This window comes from Lagenorhynchus albirostris, chromosome 5 (genome assembly GCF_949774975.1).
Source record: "Lagenorhynchus albirostris chromosome 5, mLagAlb1.1, whole genome shotgun sequence".
In the NCBI taxonomy this organism is placed as follows: Eukaryota; Metazoa; Chordata; class Mammalia; order Artiodactyla; family Delphinidae; genus Lagenorhynchus; species Lagenorhynchus albirostris.
The window spans coordinates 97622884-97635403 of NC_083099.1; the positions used below are offsets into that span (position 1 = coordinate 97622884).

At 37.8% G+C, this 12520-nt stretch overlaps 1 protein-coding gene across 1 annotated transcript in view; it reads right to left on the minus strand.

Annotated features, from left to right (window-relative positions):
• LOC132521237 (adhesion G-protein coupled receptor G7-like) overlaps positions 1 to 12520 on the minus strand; it is a 224779-nt gene that overhangs the window by 15314 nt on the left and 196945 nt on the right. The window contains 2 exon segments of the mRNA XM_060150689.1: positions 5953 to 6109; positions 8141 to 8296. Of these exon segments, the coding sequence (XP_060006672.1) occupies positions 5953 to 6109; positions 8141 to 8296 (313 nt within the window).

Consider the following 12520-nt stretch of genomic DNA (forward strand, 5'->3'; position numbering starts at 1 on the left):
AGCTTTAAATGATACATTAAACAAGATGGACTTAATTGATATTTATAGGACATTCCATCCAAAAACAACAGAATACACTTCCTTCTCGAGTGCTCATGGAACATTCTCCAGGATAAATCATATCTTGGGTCATAAATCAAGCCTAGGTAAATTAAAGAAAACTGAAATTGTATCAAGTATCGTTTCCAACCATAACGCTATGAAACTAGATATCGATTACAGTAAAAAATCTGTAAAAACTACAAACACAAGGAGGCTAAACAATACACTACTAAATAACCAAGAGATCACTGAAGAAAACAAAGAGGAAATCAAAAAATACCTAGAAAAAAATGACAATGAAAACACGATGACCCAAAGCCTATGGGATGCAGCAAAAGCAGTTCTCAGAGGCAAGTTTATAGCACTACCATGCTACCTCAAGAGACAAGAAACATCTCAAATAAAAAACCTAACCTTACACCAAAAGCAATTAGAGAAAGAAGAACAAAAAAACCCTTAGTTAGCAGAAGGAAAGAAATCATAAAGATCAGATCAGAAATAAATGAAAAAGAAATGAAGGAAACAATAGCAAAGATCAATAAAACTAAAAGCTGGTTCTTTGAGAAGATAAACAAAATTGATAAACCATTAGCCAGACTAATCAAGAAAAAAAGGGAGAAGACTCAAATCAACAGAATTAGAAATGAAAAAGGAGAAGTACAAACTGACACTGCAGAAATACAAAAGAACATGAGAGATTACTGCAAGCAACTCTATGCCAATAAAATGGACAACCTGGAAAAAATAGACAAATTCTTAGAAAAGCAAAACCTTCCAAGACTGAACCAGGAAGAAATAGAAAATATAAACAGACCAATCACAAGCACTGAAATTGAGACAGTGATTAAAAATCTTCCAACAAACAAAAGTCCAGGACCAGATGGCTTCACAGGCGAATTCTATAAACATTTAGAGAAGAGCTAACACCTACACTTCTCAAACTCTATCAAAATATAGCAGAGGTAGGAACACCCCCAAACTCTTTCCATGAGGCCTCCATCACCGTGATACCAAAACTAGACAGAGATACCACAAAAGTAGAAAACTACCGGCCATTATCACTGATGAACATGGATGCAAAAATCCACAACAAAATACTAGCAAACAGAATCGAACAGCACCCTAAAAGGATCATATACCATGATCAAGTGGGGTTTATCCCAGGAATGCAAGGATTCTTCAATATATGCAAATCAATCAATGTGATACACCATAACAACAAATTGAAGGAGAAAAACCATATGATCATCTCAATACATGCAGAAATATCTTTCAGCAAAATTCAACACCCATTTATGATAAAAACCCTCCAGACAGCAGGCATAGAGGGAACTTACCTCCACATAATAAAGGCCATATATGACAAACCCACAGCCAACACCATTCTCAATGGTGAAAAACTGAAACCATTTCATCTAAGATCAGGAACAACACAAGGTTGTCCACTCTCACCACTATAATTCAACATAATTTTGGAAGTTTTAGCCACAGCAATCAGAGAAGAAAAAGAAATAAAAGGAATCCAAAGGCTTCCCTGTTGGCACAGTGGTTGGGAGTCCGCCTGCCGATGCAGAGGACACGGGTTCGTGCCCCGGTCCGGGAAGATCCCACATGCCGCGGAGCGGCTGGGCCCATGAGCCATGGCCGCTGAGCCTGCGCGTCTGGAGCCTGTGCTCCGCAACGGGAGAGACCACAACAGTGAGAGGCCCGTGTACCACAAAAAAAAAAAAAAAAAAAGGAATCCAAATTGGAAAAGAAGAAGTAAAGCTGTCGCTGTTTGCAGATGACATGATACTATACATAGAGAATCCAAAGGATGCTACCAGAAAACTACTAGAGCTGATCAATGAATTTGGTAAAGTAGCAGGATAAAAAATTAATGCACAGAAATCTCTTGCATCCCTATACACTAATGATGAAAAACCTGAAAGAGAAATTAAGGAACCACTCTCATTTACCATTGCAAAAAAAGAATAGAATACATAGGAATAAACCTACCTAAACAAACAAAAGACTCGAATGCAGAAAACTGTAAGACACTGATGAAAGAAATTAAAGATGCTATGAACGGATGGAGAGATATACCAGATCCTTGCATTGGAAGAATCAACACTGTGAAAATGACTATACTACCCAAAGCAATCTACAGATTCAATGCAATCCCTATCAAATGACCAATGGCATTTTTCACAGAATTAGAACAAAAAATTTCACAATTTGTGTGGAAACAAAAGAGACCCCGAATAGCCAAAGCAATCGTGAGAAAGAAAAATGGAGCTGGAGGAATCCGGCTCCCAGACTTCAGACTAAGCTACAGTAATGAAGACAGTATGGTACTGACACAAAAACAGAAATATAGATCAATGGAACAGGATAGAAATCCCAGAGATAAACCCATGCACATATGGTCACCTTATTTTAGAATAAGGAGGCGAGAATATACAGTGGAGAAAAGACAGACTCTTCAATAAATGGTGCAGGGAAAACTGGACAGCTACATGCAAAAGAATGAAATTAGAATACTCCCTAACACCATACAGAAAAATAAATTCAAAATGGATTAAACACCTAAATGTAAGGCCAGACACTATCAAACTCTTAGAGGAAAACATAGGCAGAACACTCTATGACATAAATCACAGCAAGATCCTTTTTGACCCACCTCCTAGAGAAATGGAAATAAAAACAAAAATAAACAAATGGGACCTAATGAAACTTAAAAGCTTCTGCACAGCAAAGGAAACCATAAACAAGACCAAAAGACAACCCTCAGAATGGGAGAAAATATTTGCAAATGAAGCAACTGACAAAGGATTAATCTCCAAAATTTACAAGCAGTTCATGTAGCTTAATATCAAAAAAACAAACAACTCAATCCACAAGTGGGCAGAAGATCTAAGTAGACATTTCTCCAAAGAAGATATACAGATTTCCAACAAACCATGAAAGGATGCTCAACATCACTACTCATTAGATAAATGCAAATCAAAACTACAATGAGGTATCACCTCACACCAGTCAGAATGGCCATCATAAAAATATCTACAAACAATAAATGCTGGAGAGGGTGTGGAGAAAAGGGAACCCTCTTGCACTGTTGGTGGGGATGTAAATTGATACAGCCACTATGGAGAACAGTGTGGAGGTTCCTGAAAAAACTAAAAATAGACTACCATACGACCTAGCAATCTCACTACTGGGCATATACCCTGAGAAAACCATAATTCAAAATGAGTCATCTACCTCAATGTTCATTGCAGCTCTATTTACAATAGCCAGGACATGGAAACAACCTAAGTGTCCATCGACAGATGAATGGATAAAGAAGATGTGGCATATATATACAATGGAATATTACTCAGCCATAAAAAGAAATGAAATTAAATTATTTGTAGTGAGGTGGATGGACCTAGAGTCTGTCATACAGAGTGAAGTAAGTCAGAAAGAGAAAAACAAATACCATGTGCTAACACATACCTATGGAATCTCAAAAAAAAAAAAAGCTTCTGAAGAACCTAGTGGCAGGACAGGAATAAAGATGCAGATGTAGAGAATAGACTTGAGGACATGAGGAGGGGGAAGGGTAAGCTGGGACGAAGTGAGAGAGTGGCATGGACATAGTTACACTACCAAATGTAAAATAGATACATTTTACATAGCACAGGGAGATCAGCTCGGTACTTTGTGACCACCTAGAGGGGTAGGATAGGGAGGGTGGGACGGAGCCGTGAGAGGGAGGAGATATGGGGATATATGAATATATATGTATGGCTGATGCACTTTGTTTTAAAGCAGAAACTAACACACCATTGTAGAGCAATTATACTCCAACCAAGATTTTAAAAAAAAGAAAAGAAATCATTTGCATTTCTATACACTAACAACAAACTACCTGAAAAAGAAATTAATAAATCAATCCCACTTACAATAGTATAAAAAACAATGTAATACTTAGAAATAAGTTTAACCAAGGAAAAATCTATACACTGTAAGCTATGACACTGATGAAAAAGCCTGAAGAAGACATAAATCAATGGAAAGGTATCTGTGTTCTTGGACTGGAAAAATTAATACTGTGAAAATTTCCATACTACCCAAAGTAATCTAAAGAGTCAATGCAATCCTACCAAAATTCCAATGGTATTTTTCACAGAAACATCTATCCTAAAATTTGAAAAAACTATCCTAAATATTGAAATCATTATCTTGAAGGGAAAACTGCACACCCATGTTCACTGCAGCATTATTCACAATAGCTAAGATATGGAAATAACCTAAATGTCCTTTGATGAATGAATGTGTAAAGAAAATTCATGGTAGACACATGCAATGGAATATTATTCAGCCATAAAAAAGAAGGAAATCCTGCCATTTGTGACAACATAGATGAGCCTGGAGGGCATTACACTAATTGCTATAAGCCAGACAAGAATGACAAACACATGTGGTATCAGTTACATGTGGAATTTTTTTAAAGCCAATTTCATAGAAACAGAAAATAGAATGGTGGTTGCCAGGGGCTGGGGGGAGAGGTAAATGGGGTAGTATAGGTCAAAGAGTACAAAGTTTTAAACTATGAGAAGAATAAGAACCCAATGTACAACATGGTGACTATAGTTGATAATATGGTATCATAAAACTTAAAAAACTTAAAAAACTTAAAAAACTTAAAAAACTTAAAAGTTGCTGAGTAGTTAAGCATTCTCACCATACACACACAAAATATTTAACAATGTCTTTAAAAATAATACAAAAGAACTTATTTACAACACATAAATAGACCCACAGACATAGAAAACAAACCTATAGTTACCAAAGGGGATAACAGGATGGGGGGAGATAAATTAATTGTTTGGGATTAACATGTACACACTACCATATAAAAAATAGGTAACCAGGGACTTCCCTGGTGGTGCAGTGGTTAAGAATCCTCCTGCCAATGCAGGGGACACGGGTTCAATCCCTGGTCCAGGAAGACCACACATGCCATGGAGCAACTAAGCCCAGGAGCCACAACTACTGAAGCCCGTGTGCCTAGAGCCCATGCTCTGCAACAAGAGAAGCCACCACAATGAGAAGCCCATGCACCGCAACGAAGAATAGCCCCTGCTCTCCACAACTAGAGGAAGCCCACATGCAGCAACAAAGACGCAATGCAGCCAAAAAAAAAAAAGGTAACCAGCAAGGACCTACTGTATAGCACAGGGAACTATGCTCAATATCTTGTAATAACCTGTAATCGAAAAGCATGTGGAAAAGTATATATATATATATAGTTGTAAATCAACTATACTTCCACTATACTTTAATTAAAAAAAAAGAAAAAAAATTAACTATGTAAAGTGATGGATGTGTTATTTTGATCATTCTATATGTATATGTGTATCAAATCATCAAGTTGTACATTTTAAAATATACAGTAATAGTTGGCAATTATTCCCAATTATTCCTCAATTAAGTTTTTTAAAAAATAAGATAATCATAAAATTTCAAAAAAGAGAGAAAGAAGAAATTAAGCCAATCCCACAGGGTCCAAGCTCCAGGGATCACTGTAACATTGACCATATAACCACGGTGAGGTGCTGTGAACCTGCTGCATGGCAGAAAGGCAAAGGAGGTGCCTCCCAAGCTAGCTGCTCAACAAAATCTCTTCTGCTCAGAGAAGAGGGACTAACATTGGCCAACCCCATTGCAATTATGTTCCATGAACTCCAGTACAGGAAAGGATATAGTAGGTAAGTCATAAAAAAGTTTTTCTTCCCCTTTCCTCAAAGTGTATTAAAAATAGAGTCACCCAAAATTAACTAAGCAATGACCTTCAGGGAGTTTTAAGATAAGAAAACTTTGGTCCAGGTGATATCATCTCCGCCACTCCATAGTCTACTACTTTCAGACTAATCCACACCATACCTGAGTAGTGTTGAAAAGGCAGAATAAGTAGCTGAAGGTGACCCTGATGCCATCATCATCCATTAGCATTAAGTATGCCAGAATCCAGGTAACTCCAAAAACGACGGCAACAGATAACGTGCTAAGAAACTTCTTTAGGATTGAAAACTTCTTTGTGCTAAGTAAGAGAAAACAAGAAAGGAAATATGGTTCATTCAGGTTTTTACTTATTAATATCATTGTTACCCTCCTACTGAAAATATGTATTCAGCTGCACATATACACTGTTCATTAAACAATATTATGCCTCAGGTGGAAAAACCTATGTCACTCTGAATAAAAGAGAGAAAGAGAGGAAGAGAGGAAGGAAGGAAGGGAGGAAGACAGTGATATCTGCTTAAAAGCTCAGGCATAAACAGTTCCTGAAATACTACTGCAGGCAAATTTCACATAGAATTAACTTTTTCTTTGGAACTGAATTTGATGTTAGCGATTATAACTACTAGATCAGTAATTCCTTTTTTGGGCATCTGGGACCGTGCCATGTCATAAGTTGATATCAGAATGAAAATTTATTAAAGCACAAAGTGACCTTCTTCACTGTCATGCTAAGTCTATATCCCTGGAACCTGAGCTTGGCCATATGACTCACTTTGACCAGAGGGACATTAGCATTTGTTCCACAAACAAAGGCTTGAAAGCATTCCACTCATCAGGGCGTGTTTTTTCTTATTGCTCTTTGGAACCCTGAGAGTACTATGTTAAGAGAGAGACCACATGCAGCAGAGGCGAGCTTTCCCAGATGAGCAGTTCCCACTCAATACCAACCAACCAACAACCATCAGACATGAAAGTGATTCATCCTAAGTTATCTACCAGCATTCAAGCCAGCCAAAACCAAAACAACTACATGATCAACACTCAAACTTATGACAAGTAATAAATATTTATCATTCTAAGCCATTGAATTTGGGGGTAATTCGTTATACAGCAAAAGCTAACTGATACATAGAAGATAATTGGTTAAACAATTAAATTGTAACCTGCTCTTCACTGTAACTAAGCTAATTTAAGAACCATGAGTTGCCAGTCAAAATTTTGAAACATTACAAATTTGTTTGATGTCTGTGGCCAAAATGATATTGCTTTGTATAAAAGAAATATAACTTAACTTACAATTAGGTTAACAAGACTTCACCAAGGTTTTTCTGCATTGTTAAGAAAACATAGGTTTGAATGATTATCAGTGATAGTCTTTTCTCCACATTTCCCCTCAATATGGGTTATCATTCATATAGGAAAGATGATACTCTTGATTGGTAAAGTACATGTTTAAGATTACATTCCCACTAATGATGGCTGTTTTCACCCATCTGTTCATTCAAAATGGATCTATATGGTGACCAACAAAGTTCACAGATGTACTTATAGTAAGTCTACTTGGGTTAAGAAGAGTCTTGTAGAATTAAGCCTGAATTCACAGCCGCATTAGCACTGTGTTCTAACCAATTCATGCTGTGGGATGTGGAGGTGAGGGGAGTGTATGTGTTTAATAGCTTCTGTTATTTGTCTCTCCAACTGAAAGCTCTTTCTGTATATTAGCGATGACAATGAAAATGCTTATTGGGGTCAGAAAAGTTACAGAGAGGAAAGAAGCAGTCCACTTGGGAACTGATAGACCAGAGAGCACATGCCCCATCTGCAGGGAATGTGGGCCCAATGTTGCCCAATGTTCCAATTTTTATATGTTTGCAACAAATTTTTAAAAATTTAAAGCTGTTATGTGATTCAGGCAACATATGTAAAATATAACCTACAGTTACTAGTTTCTAAAATGAAAACACAGTGACCAGCATCTCCTCACAACGCTCTCATATTTTTAATTATTCAAATCTGATTTCATGAATATTGGGGATTGGGGGATACATTTTTTTTCTTGATGTCTTTGGGTTGGGTTTTTAGTTGGGCTCATACAGCGCAAAAGTATCTTAGGTAATGCAATAGACTCACATTGTAGTCTTGATGTTGGAAGATGAGAAGATCCACCTTCTGAGACAAAGTTTAAGAGAAAATCTGTCCTGCAAACCACATATCCTTGCCATTTCCCCCAAATCTGAAAACTCTTCTAGGAGCTGTGGATGTATTCCTGTGCTATATTTAGTACTACCTGAGCCATGCCTTCCAGCTTCTGATTCATTGGGAATCTTACCTCTTCAGATTCTGATTATTCTTCCACAGCACTTTGACTACAATGACAATAAATATAACAACATTGCTAATAAGGATAATGGTCACAGGTATGATGAATGACCACAACAATGGACTTGTTATCAAACCACTGCTTTCTTGAGTTGCCAGCCAGCAGCTATGGAGAGAAAAGAAATGATTTCAGCAGACTAAGAAAGCAGAGAAAAGAAATGATTTCAGCAGAAAGAAAGGTATACAAACTCTTCTCTATGTTGTTCACACCATTGACATTCACTCGACTGAAAGAGCTGCTAAAAGTCAATATCTCTTTGCCTTCTATATATTAGAGATGATTTTCAAGAATTCAACCAAGTAGAAAAATTAAATGCATTGATTCTGCCAAATTTCTCTGTGAGACAATATGGGCTAGTGGAAAGAAAGTGGGCTTTTGAGTTAGGCAGTCCTGAATATAAATGTCACTGTCTGTCACTTACTAGGTTTCTGACTTTAGTTAAGTTACTATTTAATTTTCTTTTTGACTATGTAGCACACTCAGATGGCTCAAAATTTTAAAGGTACAAATCATCATAGAGAGACAAGACCCCTCCTACAACTATCCCTAGTCACCAAGCTTTTATCTCCGGCGGTATTCAATGTTTCTTGTGTATACTTCCAGATTTAGACTATGCGTACACCAGCAAATGTATATTTTTTCCTGATTTTGAGGCAAAGGATAACATGATACTTCTATATCCTACTTAAAAACACATCTTGGAGATCATTCCATATCAGAATATAAAGATTATCCTCATGATTTTTTATGGCTGCATATTATTCCATTATTTAATTATACCATAAATTATTTAAACTGTCTTAGTAATAAGCATTTTTTAAAGTTTAATGTTTAAAAAATATTTGAATAGTTCTTTAACCTCATTGCATCTGTTTTTGTTTTTGTCTTTTTGTTATTGTTGGTGGTAGTTTTGGTGGTATTCTTTTTCTCATCTGTGAAGTGTAGTAATCATCTCCTGGCATTGTTGTAAGAATAAATTCATTCATGTAATAAGTATTTACAGAGTACATGCTATGTGCCAGACATTGTTCTAGATAACAAGATATTAGCAGTGAATGAAAAAACAAACTGCCTTTCTTTAGTGAATTTAGTCTAATGCAGAAAATAAATAAAACTAATGAATTAATAAGATATATACTATAACAGAAGTTAGCAAGTGCTGTGAAGAAAAATAAAGTAGGTAATGAGGGTAGGTATTACTATGTATATGTATATGTGTGTCTGCGTGTGTGCCTGGCGGACCAGGGGAGGAAATGTTTCATTTTAAATAGAGTGGTCAGGAAAACACTTATGGAAAAAAATATTTGAGTAAAGATCTGAAGTAGATGAGGGGGAAGGGTGTTCTAGGCAGAGGGAACAGCAAGTGCAAAGGCTCTGAGTTGAGAGCGTAAGCAAAGAGGCCAGTGTGGCTAGAACAGAGTATGAAGTAGATGGGATTAGTAAAAAGATGCAAATTATGTCAGGGCTTTATAGGTGACTGCATGTACTCTTGGCAAGAAGGAGAAACTTGACATCTTGGTCTTTAGTTTTAAAAGTATTACTTTAGCTAGATGCAGGGATAAAAGAAGAGCACATGCCAAAGGAGAAAAACAGCTAGGAGTCTACTGCAACAATCAGGTGGCTTGGAACCAGAAAGAGGAGATGTTGAGAAATAGTCTGATTCCAGATATGTTTAAAAGTAAAACAAAAGGGGACTTCCCTGGTGGTCCAGTGGTTAAGACTCCATGCTCCCAATGTAGGGGGCCTGGGTTCGATCCCTCATCAGGAAACTAGATCCCACATGCCATGACTAAAAGCCTGCATGTGGCAACTAAAGATTCAACTAAGATCACGCATGCCACAATGAAGATCCTGCATGCTGCAACTAAGGCCCAGCGCAGCCAAATAAATAAATATATATATATATATTTTTTTTTAAAAGTAAAGCAAAAGGATTTATTGATAGGTTAGATGGGAGATATAGGAGAGTTAAGAGTGACTACAAAATCTTTGGCTTGAGTACCTGGAAGGATGGAATTACTGTTAACTGAGTTGGCGAGGATGATGAGATGAGCAGGTTTGGGAGGGAAGACCAGGAGATGTCTCATCATTTGTCCAGCCAAGTGAAGGTGTCAGGTAGGCAGTAGGGTATTAACAAAATAATGTGAGAAGCCCTGGTATTATTTGGCAATCAATTAATGTCTGTTTTCTTTCCCTTGTAGGTAAACACCATTATTATACATGCCAAAGGATTTCTAAGCTGTTTTACATTGGAATGTTGTTACAATTTAAATTATTAGAAATCATATTTCTAATCTGAATGATCTAGAAGGAAATTGGAATGATTACAGATCTCTGTAATGAATTTTAAAAATGAAAAGGAGGAGATTGGTTCAAGATGGTGGAGTAGAAGGAGGTGCAATCACTCCTTCTTGAGAGAGCACCAGAATCACAACTAACTGCTGAACAATCATCTACAGGAAAACACTGGAACTCACCAAAAAAGATACCCCACAACCAAAGACAAAGGAGAAGCCACAATAAGATGATACGAGGGGCACAAGCACAATAAAATCAAATCCCATAACCATTGCGTGGGTGACTCACAAACTGGAGAACAATTATAACACTGAAGTCCACCCACTGGAGTGAAGGTTCTGAGCCCCACATCAGGCTTCCCAACCTGGGGGTCCAGCAATGGGAGGAGGAATCCCCAGAGAATTGGACTTTGAAGTCAGGCAGGATTTGACTGCAGGACTTCAACAGGACTGGGGGAAACAGAGACTTCACTCTTGGAGGGCACACACAAAACCTTGTACACACCAGGACCCAGGGGGAAGGAGCAGTGACTCCATAGGAGACTGAACCAACCTACTTGCTAGTGTTGGAGGGTCTCCTGCAAAGGCAGGGAGGGGGTGGCTGTGGTTCCCCATGGGGACAAGGACACCGGCAGTAGAAGTTCTGGGAAGTATTCCTTGGTGTGAGCCCTCCCAAAGTCCACCATTAGCCCCACCAAAGAGCCTGTAGGCTCCAGTGCTGGGTTGCCTCATGCCAAATGACCAACAGGGAGAGAACACAGCCCCACCCTTCAGCAGACAAACAGATTAAAGTTTTACTGAGCTCTGCCCACCAGAACAACACCCAGCTCTACCTACCACCAGCCCCTCCCATCACGAAGCTTGCAAAAGCCTCTTAGATAGCCTCATCCACCAGAGGACAGACAGCAGAAGCAAGAAGAACTACAATCCTGCAGCCTGCAAAACAAAAACCACAATCACAGAAAGATAGACAAAATGAAAAGGCAGAGGATTATGTCTTAGATGAAGGAACAAGATAAAACCCCAGAAGAGCAACTAAATGAAGTGGAGATAGGCAACTTTCCAGAAAAAGAATTCAGAATAATGATAGTGAAGATGATCCAGGACCTCGGAAAAAGGAGGGAGGAAAGAATCAAGGATCTCCTCGATTAAACATCAAGAAACATCAAGAAATGTTTGTTAAACTTTTTTTTTAACAAATGTTTTAACAAATGTTTGTTAAACATCAAGAAATGTTTAACAAAGACCTAGAAGAACTGAAGAACAAACAAATAGAGATGAACAATACAATAACTGAATTGAAAAATACACTAGAAGGAATCAATAGCAGAATAACTGAGACAGAAGAACGGATTAGTGACCTGGAAGACAGAATGGTGGAAATCACTCCCACAGAACAGAATAAAGAAAAAAGAACGAAAAGAAATGAAGATAGCCTAAGAGACCTCTGGGACAACAAATGCACCAACATTCAAGTTATAGGGGACCCAGATGGAGAAGAGAGAGAGAGAAAGAACCTGAGAAAATATTTGAAGAGATTACAGTAAAAAATTCCCTAAAATGGGAAAGGAAATAGTCACCCAAGTCCAGGAAGCACAGAGACTCCCAGGCAGGATAAACCCAAGGAGAAACACACCAAGACACATAGTAATCAAACTGACAAAAATTAAAGACAAAGAAAAATTATTAAAAGCAACAAGGAAAAAACGACAAATAACATACAAGGGAACTCCCATAAGGTTAACGGCTGATTTCTTAGCAGAAACTCTGCAGGCCAGAAGGGAGTGGCACAATATATTTAAACTGATGAAAGGGAAGAACCTACAACCAAGAATACTCGACCCAGCAACGCTCTCATTCAGATTTGATGGAGAAATCAAAAGCTTTACAGACAAGCAAAAGCTAAGTGATTTCAGCACCACCAGGCCAGCTTTGCAACAAATGCTAAAGGAACTCCTCTCAGCAGGAAAGAGACTAGCAACTTAAAACAACCTTGTACATACATAGACTGCTATATCAGAACCTCATGGGA